The sequence below is a fragment of the Thunnus maccoyii genome, chromosome 17, assembly GCF_910596095.1.
Source record: "Thunnus maccoyii chromosome 17, fThuMac1.1, whole genome shotgun sequence".
Taxonomy (NCBI): Eukaryota; Metazoa; Chordata; class Actinopteri; order Scombriformes; family Scombridae; genus Thunnus; species Thunnus maccoyii.
Genome location: NC_056549.1, coordinates 17,636,246 through 17,659,425, shown reverse-complemented (window position 1 = coordinate 17,659,425; position 23,180 = coordinate 17,636,246). Strand labels below are relative to the sequence as shown.

The window sequence follows — 23,180 nt, the reverse complement described above, 5'->3', positions numbered from 1 at the left end:
TTTCTTTCTTTCTTTCTTTCTTTCTTTCTTTCTTTCTTTCTTTCTTTCTGTCTTTCTTTCTTTCTTTCTTTCTTTCTTTCCTTGTTCTGTCTCCTTGGGTCTCACTGCCAGCTGTGCGATTGATAGGCTTCCTGTCCAGTTACTCTCCTATTGTCCACTTTTGATGCTGTCATTAGACGAAGGTAGCACTTGATCTAGAGTAACTGCAATTAGAGCTGTAACGATTTGACAGAAAATGAAACAAAAACAGTTATGATCATTGATTAGTGGTTTAAGTCATTTATCAAGCAAAAATGCTAAAATAATTGCTGGTTGCAGCTTCTGAAATGTGAGGAATAGCTGCTTTTTCATAGTTTTCAATCTATATTTAATATATTTGGGTTTAAAACTGTTGGTTGGACAAAACAAGCTATTTCAAGACATCACTTTTGCCTGTGGCAAAAATACTGTCTAGTGGGCATTCGTAACTATTTTCTGACATTTTTGTCGTCTCAACAAATAATAGATTAAAAATAGTGTTGCAGCCCTCACTGCGGTTGGTTGAGTTGTTAAACATGCAGGTCATAGTCAGTATCATTAATGGCACACTAAGTATTCTACATTAGTATTATTGTCACCTGTATAGTGTTATTGAAAGCATTATAAAACTTTTATTTCAAGTCTTGCCCACTACACCTCTGTTCCATTGTGATCCCTGTAATGAGGCAAGGATATGGTCTGTACTGGGGTCATCATCCCTGGGGCCCTGCTATTTGGAGACAAGCTGCAATAGCTGTGCCAGTGGCCCCAGGCCTGGCCTGGTCCAGTGCTCTGTGTGTCTGTATGACTCACACCTCTGTTCCCAAGCTGCTGTACTGGAAAGACTAATAGACAAGCACATTACCAACTACATGGCACTATAGTTCAGCCAATGCTACAGGCATTAAGGCTACTGCAATAAGGCCACATGTGAGTCTTGTATATGTTCACATCATGGATAATTTGTGTGCAAGTATGCACTCTACATGCAATAAAATGTTTTTACATGTGTGCATATGTTTGTATCTGGCAGCCTTTGTGTGTGTGTATGTGTGTTGATTTGATTCAGCTAGATGGTCACTGGGCACAGAGAGCCAGGGAGAAGTGGGACAGGAGTGGTAAAATGTTAACAGCTTACTATGACACATAGTTCACGTGAACATGTTGGCCTGAGGCCTCTCCTGTTCCGTCCTCTTTCATTTTCTCCTGCTCTCCCACTCAGGACCCTGAAGCTATTGTAAATCCTTGTTTGCATATTTCATTGTTTTACTTATGTTCCTGCGTACTGTGTTTTTATGCATCTGTGAGGTCCTCAGCTGGTACTGTACACTAGCACAGCAACCTCCAGTATCCTGAAAGCTGGCCACAACGCTTTCAGGCCCCCAGGCTCCAGGTGGAGGTCCAGTACAGTGACCTTTCAATACCCAATGGAGTTAAAGGTGCAAATTACAAGTGATTTTGCTGATTCAAATCATTTCGTTCAGTTCAGAACAAAGGTTTAAAGTCACTACAGTGTAGTTTGCAGTAAACGCAGTACGTTGTTCATAAGGTGCTGCTTTAGTCTTTTCTTCAGTCCTAGTAAGTTTAGTCTGTTGCTTGTTCAAACTATTTCCTTCAGTTCAGTACAAAACTAATCCTATAAGCATTGTTTATAGAGGTTAATAGCTGAGAAAACTCTTAAAGGAATGGTGTATAGATAGATAATAGATGAGAAGATTGATACCACTCTCATATCTTTTCATCTAATTCTCAGCAAGAAAGGGAAGAAGAATTTTTCCCAAAATGTCAAATTATTCCTTTAACTGCAACAGTTATTGTATCATGATTGTCTCTGTTTCTTTTGCTGTCTTTCCGTAAACTCTTAACCACAAAGCAAAATACTGTAGTAGCATGATACTGTGTATGGGTGAGCTGAAAATGCTGCTCTCAGTCAACAGCAAGGGGGGCTCCAATGTAAAACCTACTGATCTGGTCAATTTGATGATTTGGTGTTTAAATTTTGTTCATGCATGTCATGCATCAGTACAGCCGGGCCAGCAGTGTCATCTGGAATATGATTTTTCACGCTGGCATAATCGCACATAGCATCATGTATGGTTACCTGAAGAACGATACCAAATTAGCTCCATATTTGAGTTTTACAGAAGCTCATATGCATTAACACCCAGTCTGATGAGGTGACATGAGGCCACATATGGTATGTGCGTGCTGCAAGAAGGCTGTTGAAGCCATGTTGCCGCGTAGACACTGTCATGGTGACTGCACCTCCGCTGCCTCAAAGAGTGTCACCCGTGGTGACACCAGACGATCAGGACTTAACTATGTGTGTATGTGTCTTTGTATGTAATTAACTCTTTTTAGAGGTATATGTGAATGCATATCTGTGCTTTTATATCTGGAGTCATACCTTTCCTATTTTTGAATTCACATGCTGTTGTTTATTATGTGTGTGTGTGTGTGTGTGTGTGTGTGTATTCGTGTATACGTGTGGGTGCGCCTGCACCGAGGAGCTGTTTTCGAATTCAATGAGGTGTTGCCCTTCCTATTGCTTAAACATCCCCTCTGCGTCATCTACACACCCAGACACAATTGCTTTATGGTGTGTGTGTGTGTGCGCGCTCAGGTCTTTGTGTGTGCCTGCAACACATACGCACAATAATGATCCATTTTCTTTAATGTACTGAAGGCATCACTGGATGGGAGGAATACTTGATACAAAAAGAAGGATTTGGTGCAATAAAGATTTATAAGAGATGACTGTTTGATCTTAAGGTGGAGATTTTCAAGATTTTATGACATACCGAACGTGTGTTACATTTGCCACGGGGCATTTAGTTTAACTCTGGTAGTCATATGTGTGTGACATGAAAGACCTTGAATCAGTAGCTGCAAGACAGGAATGTGATACTCATGCGAGTAATGAGGATGATGGCATGCTCAGACCCAAACAAGCATGTATGGAAACAAATACAGTTGTAAGCACGAAAAATAAAGCATATATTTGAATGAACATGTAAACACTATCAGAGATACACGTGTACTTATATGTGTGCATGTGTATATCTGATACACACACACACACCCAAATGTTCTGGTCCCTGAAGCCCTTTTTACTCTGTATGCAAAACACAGAGTCATTAGCAGTACACAGGCAAAAATGTGTGGTTACAGGAGCGTGTTGAAGTAGTTAAGCAGGCGTTGTTTGTGTGTGTTTGTGTGGGAGGGTTTTGTGTGTTTATGGCGGAGTATGGAGGAATTTTGGAAGCCTGTCTGCACTCTGCCCATCCTGCCTCTGTTGCCATGGTGATTCATTTATCTCCAAAACCTGAACGTGTATTTGCGGACTTTGTGAATATGTTCATGTCAGATTTATTTACTGTATGACAACATGTTTTAACAAAAACAGATTTATTATGGAGTCTCACAAGGGGGGGGGGGGGGATGCAGAGAACTTTGCGCATAAGATCCTAAAATGAGGAAATGTGGGACAGGAGGGTGAGGGTGCATTTTCTAATTCGGCGAGAGGGTAATTGTCTGTTATGAGTGCAGGATTTACAAAGGGTACGGGTGTTAAGATGTGTCTTAATTGTGCCGACATGAAAATACATGTGTACGTGTACATGTGCGAGCTGCTGTGGACGGCTGTTCGCTGAGAGACGGGCAGTGAATGGGGATTAGATAAATCAACAGCTCCAGCTGCGGCAGAGCTTAGGTAATAAGGCTCCAGCACTAACAGGCTAAATATAGAGACAACTGACTGACTGCCTGCCTGCCCACTAACTGCTACCTTCTAATACACACACACACACACACACAGATTGCTGTAGATGCTTCCCCTCTCCAGCCCTTTGCTTATACTCATAGATTCATGCTGAGATGCAAGGCTAAACAGTCATTCATTCCCTGCTTTTAGGTTGTCATGCAAAACATGTATTTTGATTTGAACATTGACAGTTTTTATAGTTTAATATTTTCATTCCTGTGCCCTGTCCTTCAATGTCAAACTGTACGATCACTTAAAAGCTCTGCAGTACTGGGCCAAAACAAGGACTTTTCATTGCCTCCTTTTTGCATTACTTACACTTGGTTGCAGCTCCTTCTTCTTCCTCTCCTTGTCAGGCATCCCTGCCCTTGCTCCCTGGTATCGAGGGTTATGTTTCAGACTCCAACAGTCGCTCTTTTTTTTCAGCTGTGACCTTCCCTGGTGCTTCTCAGCCGCCCACATCATCTCTTTGTGGCAGGGCAGGTTAGGTAAAATCTGCTGGCCACGTGGCACAGGGAGAGGAGATTTGACATAAGGCTGTCTGGAGGGTAAAGCACAAACAGGAGAGGGAGAGGAGGGGGCAGGCAAGCATTTTATGCTGTCTTCTTTCGCTGACATGCAAATGCTCTCACATACACACACACACACACACACACCGTGCACATACACATAGCCATTGGGGACTGCTTGGCCTGACAGAGCCATCCATCACAACCTTCAGTGAGCTTATGTCTTTGAACAGCCTTTTAGAGCCTTGGAGTGATTGGCAGCTCTGTCCTCCCATAGTGGACCTCTCCCACAGGTTCAAAGACATTCTCTTTCCACCTTAACCTCTCATATGCTCTCTCCATACACCACTGGCGTATATTGTGAGTCAACTATATGTCTTTGGCTTTGTTTGATGTCTGAGTACTGTATTGCATCATTGCTTGAATAGAAAAACACTCTATTTGTCTTACTCTCTCCTTTTGTCTTCCTCTTTCTGTCTCTCATAAGGTCCTCCAAGGCTCACCCAGGACCAGTTGTCCACATAAGTGACAACCCCATGGACGAGGGAAAGGTAAAGGACAACGTAGCCCACACACATACAAACATGCATGAAGTAACAATCTCTGTCATTCTCTCCTCAATATCAATCACACACAGCAAACCATGTACAGTATTAGCAGTTGTTCAGACAGTAAAAAATCCTGCATTTAAAAAATGTGAGCGCTCGCAATCGGTGGGGGCGTGTTGTTTTAGACATTGGTGAGATGATGAGATATGATCCAGGAATTCAAGTTGCAGTATTAGATCCAAAATCTGAAAGCTTATCATACATCAAAATCCTGTACAGTGGTTTGTTATATTCACTTCACAAGGGGCGATGTGGTGGTTCCTTGGTGACACTTGGGTTTTTGACATTTCAGTGAAAATAGATGACTAAGGATGAAGTCTTTTTTAGCATGACATCACTTGATGATTCAGTGATTCCATCAGCAAGCAAGAAATGCGTGATATAACATTCTTCAACCAGTAAAACACCAGGACACATTAACCTTTGATGCAATTAAGAATGTCAGTAAACTATTTTGATCAGTCTGAATTAAAGATGAATATTATTGTTCTTACTGGTGTCTATGGCCTTTAATTGGTTGTTCAGTAGACTCTATGAAAGCCTAATTTTTTCTCCAGCCCAGTAGAGAAGCTGGTCTGCTGTCTCTTCTCCACTGGCTGAGCCATTTTTGCTGGCACTACTGTGCCTGGCTCAGCTGTTTGGACAGTATGAGATGAGTGAGGTGGCTGTCTGAGCAGACAATGATTATTCACCACACCCAGCGATATATATTCCACTTCACCTATACTCTGTAACACAGAACATGCTGTATGTATATACATGAAAATGAATCTGTGCTTGAATATAGCCTCATTGTCCTAGCACATGTGATGTAGAACGTTGCATTAGTCATTCTCACTGTACAGTTAAAATACCATATTATATGAATTTGAAAGTGGTGGCAGTAGGTAGAGATTGTTGCTATAAATAAGACTTCTATAATTCAAACATTTGATTCGCATTTTACATTTTGTCATTTGACAGATGCTTTTATTCAAAGCAACTTACAAGCGAGGCAAGACAATCAGAGATTTCAAGGATTTCATAATCTAAACAGCCTTACATGTCAGATGTTCTAAAAAAAAAAAAAAAAAAAAAAAAAAAAGTTGTTATCATCTCTTGTGAACCAGGGTGGGCAGATGTCTTCCCTGAGCTGCTGTAGTCTGCTTAGACCTGACTTCCTTTGATGCAGCACATGAATGTCAAATGTATTACTTATTTTTCCTCCCATCATGGGGTCTCTTCTATCTTCTCTCTGTCATCTCTCCTACCTATCTCACTGACTGCCTGACGCTCTTCCTCTCCAGCTTATAATTGGATTTGAGTCTGGGATCGTGGTCCTGTGGGATCTGAAATCAAAGAAGGCCGACTATCGCTACACTTACGATGAGGTAGGCAAATCTCTCCGATTTCCTTTCTTCTCTAACAACTTTCAGTCATTCCTCCCACTTGTGAGTGTCTTTTTAATACAAAAGCAAGAAATGAAATCACATATTCATGGACCAAACTGTACAGTTTGTGTACATATGAGTGTGTGTGTGTGTGTGTGTGTGCTAGGTAGTTTATTGCTAGAGCAAACTTAGAGTTTGAGATCGTTTACTACAGCTGGCAAGGCTTGTTAGTTGAGCCTGTGGATGTTTATCACACATACACATTCTGTACATACACAAGACACACAACCCCTAGTGTGATTCTCCTCTTTCATCTGAGTTTTAAAGCTAATGATTGTACGAAAAAAGACTGCTGACTGGGAAGGAATTCAACTTTCTACTTCCTGTTTCATCACAGAAGGGTAGAGGGTGACCGATCTGTCTTCATGGGAAATAATGTCTCTTAATATGCTATTTAATGAAGATTAAGCTGAAAGTAGAGTTTTACAGCCAACTATAAGTGGATTTACCAACTGGATTATCCAGCTATGAGAAGAATAAAAAAAACTCAAAATAATTACTTAATGTAACAGTTGCTTGTTACCAGTATGAATACGTGAAATATGACTGACTTCACTAAATGAAAACTTGAAAATAGTGTCTATTCAGCTAGCGCCGCAGTCACAACTATAGAAAAGATGTTCCTCACACGAGTAGTGCCATTTACAAAGAGCGTTTTGTGAAATGCATGTTTTAACAATTTCATAATTTATACAGTAGAGTGCCATGTGTTCATGTTTCCAGAGTGAGGCTGCAAGGCTGCACAGTGATTTTGCTTGCATGTTATGGTTGTAAAAAGGGCAATTTAATTTTGTAAAAGGTCCACCTTTTTAAAGCACTGAGTCATGTGGCTTTATTGGCTTCCCCAGAGGCAACAGTGTGCGTCTGTCTATAAATAAAAGAAGACGTAACAATAAAACAGAGACACGGTGTCAGAGTGTCCAAGCTCCCCTCTGGACTTAGCATATGTCAAACCTACACTGTGGTATACAAGTGAAATCTGTACCATATGATACATTACCATTACCTACAGCCATTACAGTTAACCTCACCGTCTGTTACCTGTGTGTTTGCATGCAAAATCTTATTTCTTAACAAATCTTGCAACCTGCAAAATCGTACGATCTATTATAAATGTAATAAAATGTCTGACAGCCTATAGTTTGTGATTAAAATCGTGGGCCCATTTACCGCTAATGTTTGTGTTTCAGCTCGATCTGAGCACAGTCTGACCTCCCACAGTCCACGGTTTAGCGTCTTATTGGGAGCTGAATATAACTATGAATTGGAGATCTCATTCATAAACCTGTACTTGTGGTTTAAGCAGACTGAATGGCCGGGGGCTCACTTACACAGAAACACGCGCACAGTCAACATGTACATGGACATGCAGCAGTGTCCATGGTACTTAGACACAGAGCCAAACCGCCTGTTTAAGATAATGAGATTATCGTAACGCTCACGCTGGTGCTCACCTCATTGGCGGCGCTGTGGTGCTGTAAGCACACTGAGATAACAAGAGTCACCAAGGACTACATAGACACAGAAAAGAGTGGATTTCGTATGTTCAGTATGTACTGTATCTCTCTCTCTCTCTCTCTTTCTCTTTCTCTCTCTCTCTCTCTCTCTCTCTCTCTCTCTGCCTTTGCTCTGTCTCCTTCTCTCAGATAAGCTAATATCCTCCCGCTGCTCCTAGGGCATTACAGTCTCTAGTATTGAATCTCCCATGGGAGCTCATCTCTTCTCTCCAAACTCCTTCAGTTACACCTCTCCAGAGACTGGGAGCTGAGTGGGCGGGGTCTCAGGAGAGAGGGGTGTGGGGGGGGACTTGTGCTCCTCATTTGGCTCACTATGATTTACTCTGACGAAGCGAAAGAGCCGGCAATACACAACCGTTCTTTCCTCTCTTCTGGAATGTCTCGAGGTTATTCCCTCCAGATAATACATCCAAACGGTTTTCAGAGTCGGATATCTTTTAAAGTTTTATTTAGCCTCAGTCAAGCCTTCAAGGACACTAAAGAAAATCTTTGCATACTGCTGTGCTGCATTACTAGAGAAATGTTATGATTGCAGCATGACTTTTCTAATATTACTGTTGTGGACAGGGCTGTAGTCAAAACTAATTAAAGTGCTGTAGGAGATGAGCACACCAGGGCTTTGTGATGGTAAAGGTGGGTGGTATGGAGATGTTGATATCAAGATCATGAAAGAAGTAATCAAAAACACACACAACAGTAGCTCATATTCATTTTCATTATATTTAACGAAACTGTTATTTGGATTTGTGCCATCATATCTCCATATGAAAATGTTGGCACTACTTTCCATATTCAGTATATTTTGCACACATATTATACAATTTTTCTTCTAATGTATGAAACTTGGTTTATTTTGTTGTGTTTGTAAATGTAAATACTTGTTTTGTTTACAGATGGAAGAGCTCATTGACCTTTGTTTGTATAAATGCCACGTGCAGGTATTTCTGGCCTCCTGATTGGTGGACTATTCCCAGGTGATGCTTGTTTATAAACGCTGCCACTGCTGTTTAAGAAATTTATCTCACCTAACGAGGGTCTATTGACTCAAACATCGTAATTAAATAAAGTGAGTACAATTTACCTACAGCGTGCAAGATTTCTAATTACTTCTCAGTTTTACACATCATTAGAGGACAGGTTCATATTTTTTTAAGTCTGTCTTTGTTTGTGACAATAGTCAGGTGCCCAAATGAACGTTGAAACATGTTTTGTTTGCTGTAAGCATTCCTCCTGCTCCTGCTTAAAAGGTTCCTTCATAATATTCTTTCAATGTAAATGGTGGAGGACAAATCCACAGTCCTCGTTCTGTGCAAAACTGTATTTAAACATTATATATGATTCATCATTGGTTGGTTTGGTACTAAAAGGACTAACTTTGGAAGATATTCACTTGATTAGACAAATTTGGAGGGCTGGAGCTTCATATAAGCTTCAGATAAACATTCAAGTACATTTTTGCACAAAAGATGGACTGTGGATTTTGTCCTCCATCACTTGCATTGAAAGTGCAATAGGAGGGGATCCATTTTGTTATCCATTGAGGGAACGTTGACTAGAAAGAGCGTTGGAATGGCTAACCTGGTTGCATTAGCTTTTAGCTTGGCTAACAGACCGGCCCGCTATCCCCTCTTCTGTTTGCATGTGCAACGCTTCCTCTTGCCTCTGAGCCATTGTAGCTTGCTATGTCCGTCCACTGTCGCAGGGCATTGTGTCTGTTGAGCACCGCTCTAAGCTTTGGTAGAAGTGATACGAGCGAGTTGTTGATAATATTCAGAAGTTTGGTTGGGCAGTACCTTCTTAGACTAGTTGCACTGGTCATGTTATCTGCACACTTGCTCACATTAAGACAGGAGTCCCTATAACACTCTTTGTACCATAACCAGGAGCCAGAGAAGCTGCTGCACTGCTGCGCGCCTCCATGAATATATTTGCATATTCATAGCTTCTGGAGTTTTTAATGTGGGAGAAGGAGTAGATGTCATTTTAAGGATTTTAAAGTGGTAATTATACTTGTTTTGCATAAAAAACCATATCAGTCACACATTATTGTTCCATGCAGAGTAACTTTATATGTCTTAATACATGTCTGGAGAGGATTTTTAACAGGAAGAATGTTTCAATGTTCATTTGGGCACCTGACTGTTGTTTTAAGACAGACTTGAAAAATCGTGAACCTATCCTTGAAGACTTCATGGTGTACAAGAACTTTGTAGAAATATTTACTATATATATTGATGGTAATGGTGTAAAAGATGTGGTAAGTTTTGCTGTGTTCATTGGACATGATGACAGAGACAGTGAAGGCTGAACTTCCAACATCAAGATGGTTGCTATGGATACAAGGATCTAATTTGATGTCCAGATATAGATGTTTTACTTTACATAGCTAATTTCTGTCATCGACCATATATTTAACATCAATTATAAGCCACTCGTAATGCATGGATCAGTTGGTACAATTGGAATTGTTTGCTGTCATTTGCTGACATCATGAATGTTTGCAAATCCAATGTCTGTACAGCTTCTGCAAACAATGCTGTAGGGTGATATAATGTTTTACAGCTATCAAATCCATTGCAAGCTATATTCTTCCTGCTGTGAGCTCCTTCTCCTGCTGCGCGCTTTCATTCAAACACTATTTGCCTAGAAGCTCGCTGTCAAGTATCAAAGTTGTCGACTGAAATGAACAAGGAAGCTTTTCCTCTTCTTCTTCTTTTTCAGCAGCAGAGTAAGCCAGCAGACCATGCAGTGATGGATTTTGATGGACTTTGGAATAGGCACGTCTTAAAGCATATTTTAGTTTTGATGGAAATTTGTGGATCTTTAAACGAGCGGAAGGCAGTCTGTGGTCTAGGATTTCAAAGGACAAATGGCCTTTATGAGTGATGTTGGCTCTTGTGTTCTTGGCACATTCTTAACGATTCCTGAAAACATTCTCACACAACGTCAGCAAATAAAGTGCTAGCAAGGGAAGCAATGAAATTGTTTTGACTCAAATGAAGACAGCTTTTGTGAGTTGTGGACGATGTCAAAATTCAGAAATGTCAGCAAGTCGTGGGACTTAACCTGGCTCCCAGACAACAACAAAGCTTTAGGGAGAGTTCAGACAAACAGCAGAGACAATAAAACTTTTGGTTTTACAAGCTCCCAAAGAGCTGAGAGAGCACGCCTTCCACTCTTGTGTCTTTCAGTGGATTGTCTATTATTAGCTGTGGATCAGCAGTATGGGTTTCCAGCGAGTGTTAGCCAGAGAGTATCCGTCACCCTGACCCCGCTCCACTCTCCTCCGTCTGAGTCAACACCTCAGTCTGAGTCCAGTCTGATGAATGTTTGATATCATAGCCAGATCAGGACTTCTTCTTCCCTCCTTCCTTCCCTCCCTGTTTGTCTCGTGGTAGCCGCTGCTTTTCCGTGTCATACCATCGAAATGGCTCATTATTCAATATTCTGCTTATACAAAAAGCACAAGGTTCCCGCCCAGTTTAATCTGTCACAGCTCAATCATTTGCATTTTTCTATTTCCACATTGTTTTCCTGTAATGTTTTCTTTATTTCCTCTCTTTATGGCCTGACTATTTCTCTTTTTCTTTTTATATAATTTTGAGTTTGATAATTCGGTTCCACTTTTACTCACTTTGCCTTCTCCCTGTTTCTCTCTATCTCTCTCTGTGTGATCTCTCCTTGACTGTCCTTCTGCCATGTCTTTGTGTCATGTTCTCTCTATCAAATCATGTAAAGGGACCAGCAGTTTGTGCTGCGAGGCCCAGTAACTCAATTGAGGATGCAGAAATTGGTGGTAACCTCTAGTGTGAAGTGCTGTACAGCTGCAAAGATCACATCTGTGACAACTAAGAATCTGTTTCCATGTCATTATACAAAGAGGCGTTTGTGCAGAAAAAGCGTGCACAAGCATGCCCCAGACTGTGACATAGTGTGTATTTTAACAGGGAATCTGCACCAAAACATAATAAACTGCGGGGTACAACATTTGCTTCTATTTGTCCGTAGGCATACCGCAATTCTGCAAGCTATTATTGAAAGCCAACACAGTAAAAAGAGCAAACTAATTCCAGAAACCACAAAGCATTAATTACTTAATTTCCAATTAGTTAAAAAAGATTTGTTACTGCTGCGGCTGTGGATGAATTTATTTTAACATATTTTAACATCAGAATTCATATAATAAACACCTTGACAGCATTTTCAGACTTAAACCAAAAAGTTGATAACAAATTATTAGCACTTTTTGAAACTTAGTTCCTGATGGTGAGATTCTCCAAAAAAAGACAATGCATTTTAATGCATCACCAGAAAGATAAGACCATCAGAAAGTTCCTGTGATATTCTTTTTGACGGATAGCTCAGTTGACTCCATTTGATATTTCCTCATGCAGTAAATCCCTCCCATCTGGTCGTCTAAGAAGATTAAAAGCAAATGCTACATATTATTGGCAAAGTCTATCTGTCTACCTAGTCCTTCATTAGGAAGTATTCTCTTTCTCACTTAAGACCTGTTGAAAATACAGACAGATAATGTAACTATTCATAGCTGATGGGTCATTTGGCAAGTCTGGTGCAATATCCATTAGAGGATAGAATATCATTCTTTATATGATGGTCAGTCTCTGTGGGGCTTTTACTCCTCATAAAACTAATGTTGTTTCAAGAATCCTTGTTAAAAAAAAAAAAAAATGGAGGGGGGATGGTGGTGGTGGTGGTGAGGGGGGGTCTGTTAGGTCTGACATTCAACATTTGTTGATCAATGTATTTTTGTAACGTCATTCCCAACAAAAATGTTGATGGGGTGGGTTTGTTGTATCTGATTTGTAAAGCTGGAGACTTAACTCTGTAGATCCAACACTTTGGTCTGGATGGTTTGCAATCAAATTTGGTACAGACATTAGTGATTTCAAGAGGATGAATCTAAACTGTTTACTGCCTTTTCTTATGTCCCTTGGATGCTAGCACAATATAAAACATTAGACTGCTGTTAAAAATTACATAAGAACATGAAATAAATGTATTGATAGATTAGACTCTCATCTTCAGTGATTGTGGTTATTTAAAAAGAATAAAGCCTTTTTCCTAAAAGTAATCCAGTATACAGTTTAAGCCTGTTGTATACTGTGTTGATTTGCCTGCCATCAAAGCAGACTGAAAGTCCAAAAATGAATCTTTGAAAAGTTTATGTCTAGCTTCATCCCAAGAGTCCAATGATCACAAATAATCAAAGTTTTACTTTAGACAGAATAAAGGGTTAATGACTTTCAGGATCCCCTTGACTCTTCATCAATGTGTCAAAATTTCCACTTTTATACTTTGAGTACAATGAGTAACATTGCCTTTTTTTCTTACGCCACTCAAAATCTATGATGGCGCATCATATTTTTTGATACAGAAGACATCTTAATTGGTAAATAGAAGCTCACAGGAGCTTGTTTCTTTCAGGGCTTATATAACAGAACAGAAACAAAATGGATTTCATGTTCCGAAAGCAAAAAGGGATTGCTCTATGGAAATCACTGTTGACATACTTGCCCCCAAATGCTTGTTTTTTAGATTAAGCCTTTTTTGGTTGAATGTTTTTCTACTTGAACTGAATTACCATTGCTGTGCGAGCCTCTGTGTGTGTGTATGTGTGTGTGTGGCACTTCAGGGCTAAGCTGTCTTTGTGTCCCAGTATGACACAATGCTGGCAGAAGCTATTCTAATTACGTCTATGATATGCATGCTTATGTGTACGTCTATTTTTCTTCACCGATCTCATTTTGTGTGTTTGTTTTTGTCTTTGTCTTAGCGTGTGTGTGTGTGTGTGTGCGTGCCTATGTGTGGGGACACATTTCCTTGTGTGTGTGTGTGACTCTAATAAATGTTGACTGAATTCTCTCATCCCCCCAATCCCCCAAAGACCAATCTGTGAAAACTGACCTAATGTAATGAATCATGAAATTTTCTTTTTAATTGGTATTGTTTGATATGATGAGTACCATGTGTTTCAATTACCCTACTCATTTTCCAATTAAGCACAGCGCATTGTTGCCTATTGGGACTGTCACGGCCAACAATGCACTGATAGAGTTCTATAACTCAGTCTATCACTGTCAGGGCATTTACGATGGGTGAATGAGGGCTTTATTCTCATAAAAATTGTGAGAAGTTTTAGTGTTTAGCATTGTATTGAGTATATGCTCCTCAAATCCTCTATCTAGGCCACAGTCAACAACTTATACCCTCCTTCACTAGTATCAGAATTCATTAAAATATCTTCAATATGACTTTCGTTTTAAAATGTACATGATATTATCTAACTATGAGCGTTAAATTTCAATATACTGATGTCTGGACCTAAGTCTGCATGACTATTTTCCATATGACATATAAATCATACAGTATAATATGATTAAATTATGTTTCTTGGGCATAGTATGGTTAAAATTTTCACAGAATCTGAACTACATCCACACCACCTGGCACTGCACACCGGTGAATCACTTCTGGCAGCAAATCCTTGACAACCTCTCTCTCCTTCTGGGCTTCTGCATCCCACCATCCCTGCTACTTTGCCTACAAGGACACACATCCGGCATCGTCTTAAATAGGACATCTAAGTGGTTACTCATCGTGCCTGTAATTACTTCCAAGAAAACAGGAAATCAAGAAACTCCATAACCAAAGAAAAACTTGTAAAAATGGAGTGAGATACTGCAGGTTCAGAGCTGAAGTCATGTTTAGTTTGTGTGTCGTTGCGGGAGTGGAAGGGAATGAGTCACTAAGAGGATAATGAAATAAGTGAGTCTGTGTGTCTATACGGCATGATGTCACATAACCAGACCCCTGGTCTCATCAAGCCCACAGTGACCTGGAGGAAATCCCAATGAAATGCAGGATAATGAGACCTCTGAAAAATCCTTAAGGCTGTCATTCTGAAAGCATTCACCTCAGGAAGCTCTCATTATTTTTTGTGCATGCAAACATATTCTCTATTAAGTTGAACCTTGTGAGTTTGAGGTCTGGCCATGCAAGACAATATGAAGAATACTTCCCCAGCAGGCAATAGAGGAGGTTCATTGCCCCTCAGAACAAATAAGCATGATAAAATTTATTTTGGGACAGATAACATTAGATGGGTATATCTCATGTGTCATACAACGCACAAGCCGACAATGGAGCCATCTCATTTAGCGGATTTTCAGAAAAACTCTTCGGTGAACCTGACACGCAGCACAATTTATGATTAATGGCACACTGAAAGCAAAATTGATATACACATAAATAAATGGCAGTTGCAATTGGAGGAGATTGACTTAACCCGAACGTGTACTCACATCGACAGCAAGGTAATCATTCATTTCAGATGAGCGACGTGAGACAAAGTGCAGCATTTGCGAGACAAGGTGATAATGGATGACCGGTGGTGAGTTCACACCGAAACATTAAGTAGAGCTTTAGCTAAAATGGCAAAAGAGAATGTGTCTCTGAAATGTGTCTTTTTTCCCCCTACGACAAAGCTCTGGGCTCGTGGTGGGAGATATTACTGATCCTGCAGGTATTCTGATAAGAAAAGGCCACGTGCACGCGTGTAAAAATTCATGTGACAAACCCTGTAAAACTGCTTTGGAAGCTGCTGTGAGCTTCACGCAGATTCGGCGCACGTCATCATATTTACTTAATGTCAAAACGTTCGCGCAGGTTTAATTATGAGTTATGAAAAGGGCATCAATAAGCAAGGTTGCCCTTTACTGGCATACTTTGGTCATGATTGTGTTTTCAATGATTGCTTGTCAGATGATAAATCATCATGAGCCCGGCTTCCAACGGCAACAAAACTGTTCAGATGACAGGGACGATGAGAGGGCAGAGAGGGCACCGTCTCTCCAGCTCTTGTCTATCTTTCTTTGCTTGTCTCTGTGTCAATCTCTGCATTTGGTTCTTTGTTTTTTTTTCACCTATGCTTTTGTCTTGATTTTGCAGCCCTGACTCAAAGGTTGCCTCTTAAACTTCCCCCTTTTATTGCTGACTTTTCCAGTAAACACTGTACATATTGGAACTGTGATTACTTTTATTTCCTTTTTTAATCTTGCAATTGTTTCTGAACTCCCACACTTACTTATTTAATGCACACTATTCACAACTCTCAACCTCAATCTTTAAATTGTGCTTCCTATGATATTCTCTCTTTCCCACTCTATTTTCTGCCTAACTAAATGCTTTTACTTTTACCTTAAATCATAACAAGTATCTTAAATCCATGGCTCCAAATGACACTAGATTAACCTAAATGCACCATTTCAACTGTGGTACAGTTATATTGAATGCTGAGGACATTTCCCAGGGAATGTATCTTTATGAAATAGTATTTTAAATTCATAACTATGCTAATAAAATCTTCCTCTTGGCATTTCTGAATAAAATGACCTATCCATTCCTGCTTCTCTCCACAATCAGCAAATGGCTCATAAAAAGGCTTCTTCTAATATATTCATTTATGCTACCGGAAATGCTCTGAAGTCAGAGACCAGATCCTTTTATCTCACTTTCACCATCTGTGCAATAGTATATAATCCAAAGTCTAGGGTGTTTAACCCACATATGAACATTGTGTACCGTATGGCTACGGCAATGCAACAAACTTGTAGCGTGAGGAACATAGTGGCACATGATGTTTCATCCTGCTGAACCGCTGACCCCCCTCCTCCTGTTGTTTCCTAGGCGATCCACTCAGTTGCCTGGCATCACGAGGGCAAGCAGTTCATTTGCAGTCACTCAGACGGAACTCTGACCATATGGAACGTCAGAGGCCAGGGCAAGCCCATACAGACAATCACCCCACACGGTAAGGAGAGGTGGAGACACACTCTTACACACAGCATGTGCATGTTGATCTCACTTTACAGTACTTGGGTGGGCTGCTTATTCCTTCAACCCTAACCTATGGCACCAACTGATATACTAACATAATCCAAGCATATTGTATTGTATTGTGAAGACAATGAGGCTCTAATCTCAATTGATACAAAGTCTTAACCATGATTTTACACTTCACAGTCTTATACTTGATCTTTTTCCTATCCATGAACATTTTAATCACTCAACACAGAGAATAGTAATCAATTTGACCTTGTTGTCCAGTGCTGTGCACCATTTATATGCCTTAAAAGCTAAATTAATAAAATAAATAAAACACAGAATTATATTGTGACACCTATTGGTCTGAGTCTGAGACCGCTTTGCTGAAAGTGGTCTCAGACTTTTGGACCCAGACCATTAGTCGCTATTAAGTGAAGCCCCTAAAAAAACTCTATCCTACGTTTCCGATAATGCAACTCAGTAGCATCTTTTGTTAGACTCTCCATGCCTGGTAAATGCCCACGTCTTTCAAACTCCACTCCCCAAGAACACTAGCTTTCTGCCAGCCTGTACTTTGCAAGCCAAAGCCAAAATAACCCAGATGACATTATCAGGTTTATTTTTTTCAGACTTTGGAAAAGCTCCCTCTAGAGCTGCAGAAGACATTACACTGTACAACTGTTTCTACAGGCTGAGCAGCACCCTTACTGACTAGTAGACTGAACTCGATTTGTAAAATTGGTGGAGCCACAACAGTTTGAATATTTGTAGTAGTATTCTGAGATAATAAAGTCTAGTAAAAATAAGTGGTATTTCCTGAGGTAGGAAATATGAAAAAACTATTTATATTTGATAGTTTTCTCTAAAAGCTTTTTTCTTATGAAATATTGTTTGAGTTCATCTCTTCAGGCGTCTAAAAATGATGTAGATTAAACAGTCTAAGACAGAAAAATCACTATTCGTAAGGGGTTACAAGTAGACATTTTTTTGTATTTAGGAGTCACAACTGGTCTAAGTGACTGAGTTGATTTTCATATATTATACAAATACTTGCAGAGGATAAAGTTTATGTGAGATAGCAATCATTTCCAGAGGTTATTACATAAAAAGCAAAGACTGCTGATTTAAATTAACTATACTTACATTGATTAACAATAACAGATGTGTTGTCCACTTCTTCATTGGCCCTGTTCACACCTGGCATTAATGCGTCTGATCACAAGTGGACAGCTCTAAGTAGTTCAGTCAGTTCACACCTGCCATTAGAATGCGTCTCCACATGTGTCTCAAGTGACCACTTGTGATCGGATCTCACTTCCCTGCTCTATATGCAAATAAACAAATACATCATTTCTGTTTGGTAAGACCAAATACGGTGCAGAAGAGAGCAAAACTCAGGAGACACTCAGCAGCCAGACATTTCTCCATTAGGCATGGCTGAGATCGTCACTCAAATGAGAATAGGTCAGTCCACCTTAAGTGAGCCTGGTCAGGTTAGGCTTATCCATTAATGCTAACTTCAGGGCTAACCCCCTTCAAGTTAATCAGCAGGTGGCAAGCAAGACACAGGAACTTGACTTGAGTCTTGAGGAGTTTAGCATTTATTCACTGCCACATACAGCTTAAACTGTAAACACATTGCACTGCTACGTTCACAGCTATACTGCTAACTTCATACTCTCTGCTCCAGTCGCCCCTTGTTGTTTCGCACTTTAATATGATACCGTTCACACTAATGAGTATGCACTTCCGCTTATGCAGAGGACATCAGTTGGCCCAGGACACATTCGGTATACACTGCTAAAACAATGTGGCCATACACGGCCTAGACCACCTCCAAATGTGGTCTGAGCGATCAGATAACTCAAAGCGCTTTACAATACATGTCAACATTCACCCATTCACACACATTCATACGCCGATGGAAGCAGTTGCCAGGGATCGAACCACCGGTCTTCCAATTTGTAGACGACCCACTCTACCTCTTACTTGTGTCCTCAATGCATCTTGGCTGCATTCAGACCTGTACTTAGAGCTGTCCACTTGTGATCGGATCACTCAAGACGCATTTTAATGCCAGGTGTGAACAGGGCCATTGATTCTGCTTGGTCCTGTCACTTTGTTTTTTTTACACTGCAACTTTTACTATCCACATACTGTACAAATGCCTTTAACTACCTCTGTCTGTCACGTGACCTTCTCTGTGCTTATCGTAGCCATCCCTCAAGAGTCTCCCTACATGGCTCCCTCATCATTCCCTCATTTCAGTCAGAGGATTATTGTCAGTTCAATTATGTCCTGCCTCTGTTTACTTTACTTTGTATATGCATACATTACTGCTGGTGCTCTGATTATTTCCTGCATAGAGTGAGTCTGCTCTTTTGAAGATGTATTTTAATCCATACTCCTCTGTCTCCCCACACACCTACTCACCCCACAGAGCACTTTGACAGTCCACCCAGATGAAGGACCTGGGAGAAAGTGTGTGTGTGTGAGTGCGACAAATGGACAGAGAAAGCAAGAAAGTCAGAAAGAGGAACAAAGAAAGAAATTAAATAAAAGGAAAAAACATCTAACCAGTTTCTCAAGCTGGTTTTGTGTATAGGGGATTGCAGAAAGGATTTCACCACACAGGCTTTTTAATTAGTTGTTTCTCCCACTGCCACATGCATAATTAGTTTGGTATTTAATGGGCTATTATGCAAATTCCTTTGACAGGTTTAAGTAAGGCTTATAAGTCCTCCTTTAATTGTCTTTTTTTAGATATCTGTTATTTAGATGTAGTTATTAAAAGTAGTTCTTTATTATACAGACCTGCCTTGTATAACCTGCCTTCAGGCTCTTCAAAAACATTCTAGATATATTCAGCCATGCTCTCTGCATTCTGTTACAAAACATGAATAGGTCGGCATACATATGATGAATGTGCAAATTTCCTTTACATGGATCTCCCTTGAGGTTTGGATAGATGGATTCTGTAAATCATCCATGATCGTCACACCTTCTTTGCATGTCCCTGCCCCTGCATTTGTCTTTTCCCTCTCTGATGAATAGCCTTTTGTTATTGCATGACTACTGTTCAGAGCAGCATTTTTAAGTGCATCTTCTGGGGGGGAAAAGAAAATGCGATGACAGGAGATGGGGGACCGTAAAAGGAGGAGAGGGGTTGAAGAGGGAGTCAACTCGCAAACTAAAGTAATTTTCTGTTTGTTCTATTTTTAGGAAAACAGCCCAAGGACGGGAAAAAGCCAGAGCCTTGTAAACCCATTCTCAAAGTGGAGTACAAAACCACTAGAAATGGGTAAGGTCCCTCACTCTCTGTCTCACACACGTACACACGTACACATGTTTGGACGTGAATATGCTTATTTACACACAATTGAGGCAAAAGACACATCAAAGTTATTTACAGTACTGGGATTAAAAGCTGTTGCTGAGGCAATGTGACTTACAGATGTGTGTGTTCTTCAGACTGGAAGCTAACCAGAACTCAGTGTTGCATCAATCCAGCAAAATCAACTATTTCTCATTTGCAACCCCTCCTCTCTTGCCATTATGTTGTTACTGCGTAGGTTATAATAGATATATTGTGTTCTGATATTGAAATAACTTGTGAGTTTCCTTCATCTCACAAGCATTCATCTCATCAAAATTATTCACTCTAACCTTATTTTTGTGTATCAGGACACATAAAGGCCCTTTTACACTGTGTGATTTTGGGTTGTTTGAGAAGAAAGTTTACAATTGTGAGAGAAACATGGTAAAATCTTTGGTCGTCAGTCCAAAATGGTGTTTCTAGATTGCACTATGAGACATGTGCACTGACGACCAATGTGGAGCTGTTGACCGGATCTACAATAAGGTGTTCTGCCTTCTGTCAGCCAATCAGAAACTGTTTTTGGCAATAATATGTATAATTACTGAGCACTTTATTAGGAACACCTGTCCAATCTAATGCAATCCAATACAACAGCTCTGCCATAAATTCTACTTTTACGAAGCTTATACATTTTCAATTTTTGTTGACATTATCAGAAAGGTGATAATTCTACTTTATGTTTATTAGATCCTGTTCATGCTTTGTTTTAAAATGTGTCTTGGGCAATAACAACAGAAGTTATTTCAGGACACTTTTCACATAGAGCAGGTCTAGACTGTACTCTTTAATTTACAGAGACCCAACATTCCCCCATGATCAGCACTTGGTGACAGCGGAGAGGAAAAACTCACTTTTAACAGGAAGAAACCTCAAGCAGAGCCAGGCTCTTGGTGGGCGGCCATCTGCCTTGACCGGTTGAGTTGAGAGAGAAAGAGGGAGGAGGAGAGAGGAGAGGGAGACACAGAGAAGCACAGCAACAACAATAATAACAATAACAACAATAATAAAGCTGGACCAAGAGGTGTGTAGTATATGAGTGTATATAAAAAGCCACTCATGTCCTTGCATATTTTTGTGTGTGTGTTGTTCTAGGGAACCCTTCATAATCCTTTCTGGTGGTCTCTCCTACGACACGGTGGGCCGGCGGCCTTGTCTGACGGTAATGCACGGGAAGAGTACAGCTGTGCTGGAGATGGACTACCCTATAGTAGACTTCCTCACACTCTGTGAGACACCATACCCTAATGGTGAGTGTGGATGTGTGTTTTGTTGTGGCTGTGCACACACTTGTTTAGAGTGTGTGTGTGTGTGTGTGTGTGTGTGTGTGTGTGTGTGTGTGTGTGTCTGTCTGAGTGCTGATTTGTAATCTCATCCTCCTGTCTGAGAATGCATTAGGCTCACACATACACACAAATTCACAAACACCTTTATGTTTTTTAATTATGTCGGACGGCTTGCCCCTGTGTTAGTGTGTTGCTGTAATAAATCTGAAATTTCCCAAGGGGAAGGATCCTATTCCACTTTCATTATCCGACACACAGAATATTACATTTTCATTTCATCTCTTTGTACACAATAGCCTTCCATCTAAATTAAATTATTGTTATATATCCTGTATTGAGGAGTCAACAGCTAAAACAAGTCGGAGTGGGGCTGAATGATATGTAATCCAGTATGTAAACTCTGGTGCAGCGTTATCTGGCACATAGAGTATACAGCTACAGGAAGGATTAGTGAGTTGTGTAATAATGGTGACTTCATTATGTCACAAGCAACCTGATGTCACTACCCGCTGATTTCATCTGGTAATGGACATTCCTGGGTCTTTGGATTACACAATGCATGTCTGGCTGATGTGTGTGTGTGTGTTCATGCTTAGTGTGTAGACGAGTTTGATAATTCATGATGATGTTGCAGCAGATGATGCAATGTGCATAAATGCAATTCGCACACCAATGAATGTGAAAAAATGTCAGACAAAGTATTAAACACATACAAGTACATGAAGAAAAACTAGCAGAGAGATACAATATGCAGTCAAGATTAAAAGGTGAAGTAAAACTCATAAAAAGAAATACAATGTCACTCAGAGCAAACTAAATTTGATCAAAAGCTTTTTTGACCACTTGGAAGTCACAGTTTGACAAAAAAAAAAATCTCATCACAGGGTCCACTTGCTTGGCTTTTCTGAAGCTTTCAACTACATCTCATTTCCTTTCTCAGCAGATGCTCAGTACAGAGCATCTGTTGAGAAAGGCAACAAGATAAAGCTTTGGAAAAAACAAGTAAGTAGTAACTGTTAAGAATTTATCTAATAAGATGCTAGATCTCCTGCCTTGTTAGCCAAATTAAAGCTGAGGTACTCACCCAATGTGTTTCTATTTTAAACTTACGTCATTACTTATTCGCCTTTCACATCCTTATTTACAATGTGGACAAACTTTCTCTTTATCATATAAAAGATTTTTTTTTTGACTTTTTTTAGTTGATTTATCGGTTTGTATCTTTAGGTAAATTAGCAGTCAGGCTGGCCATAAATGCTGTTGTTATTTCCATCTCCCAAATGCAGAAACGAACAGACAGGATGGATACAGAGAGCTGGACTTACATAACAATTCACAACAGGATGTGAATCATTTGTAGACCAGTGCCAGGGAAATAAAAAGAGAAGGACAGTGAAAGATGTAGTGACAACAGTTTTCAAAGTATTTCAGCCTTGGCATACTGTGACGGCCTTTGACCTGCTGCTCTAAACAACAGATTCTTCTCCAAACACTGGTTTGAGTACACACACACACACACACACACACAAACACACACTTATGGACATACTGTCTGTATGGTGTGTGATGTTATTTCCAAATGAGGCATCCAAATGAAAAGAGGAACTGTAGCTGCTCTCTATACATAATTTAAAAGTCTGTGCTTTATTACTGCAGTGGACCCAGGCAGCAGGCGATTTTAAGGTCAGAAAAGCGGATTTGTATTTCTTTCCTTTCCCATAAATTGGTGAAGGTGCCCTTTAGTGAAGCGTTTAACCCGCAGCTGCTCTGGTTAAGTGGCCGACAGTAGGAAGCTGTGTGGCTTTGCATACTTTCACTGAAAACAT

The 23,180-nt window shown here is 40.1% G+C and overlaps 1 protein-coding gene across 3 annotated transcripts in view; it reads left to right on the top strand.

Annotated features, from left to right (window-relative positions):
• The window catches only part of stxbp5a (syntaxin binding protein 5a (tomosyn)), a 99,869-nt gene that overhangs the window by 56,084 nt on the left and 20,605 nt on the right, over positions 1-23,180 (top strand). For all 3 annotated transcript variants that reach the window (XM_042391156.1, XM_042391157.1, XM_042391155.1), the window contains 5 exons: positions 4,778-4,841; positions 6,185-6,268; positions 16,555-16,678; positions 19,915-19,993; positions 21,164-21,318. In XM_042391156.1, coding sequence (XP_042247090.1) covers positions 4,778-4,841; positions 6,185-6,268; positions 16,555-16,678; positions 19,915-19,993; positions 21,164-21,318 — 506 coding nt within the window. The remainder of the gene's footprint in view (positions 1-4,777; positions 4,842-6,184; positions 6,269-16,554; positions 16,679-19,914; positions 19,994-21,163; positions 21,319-23,180) is intronic.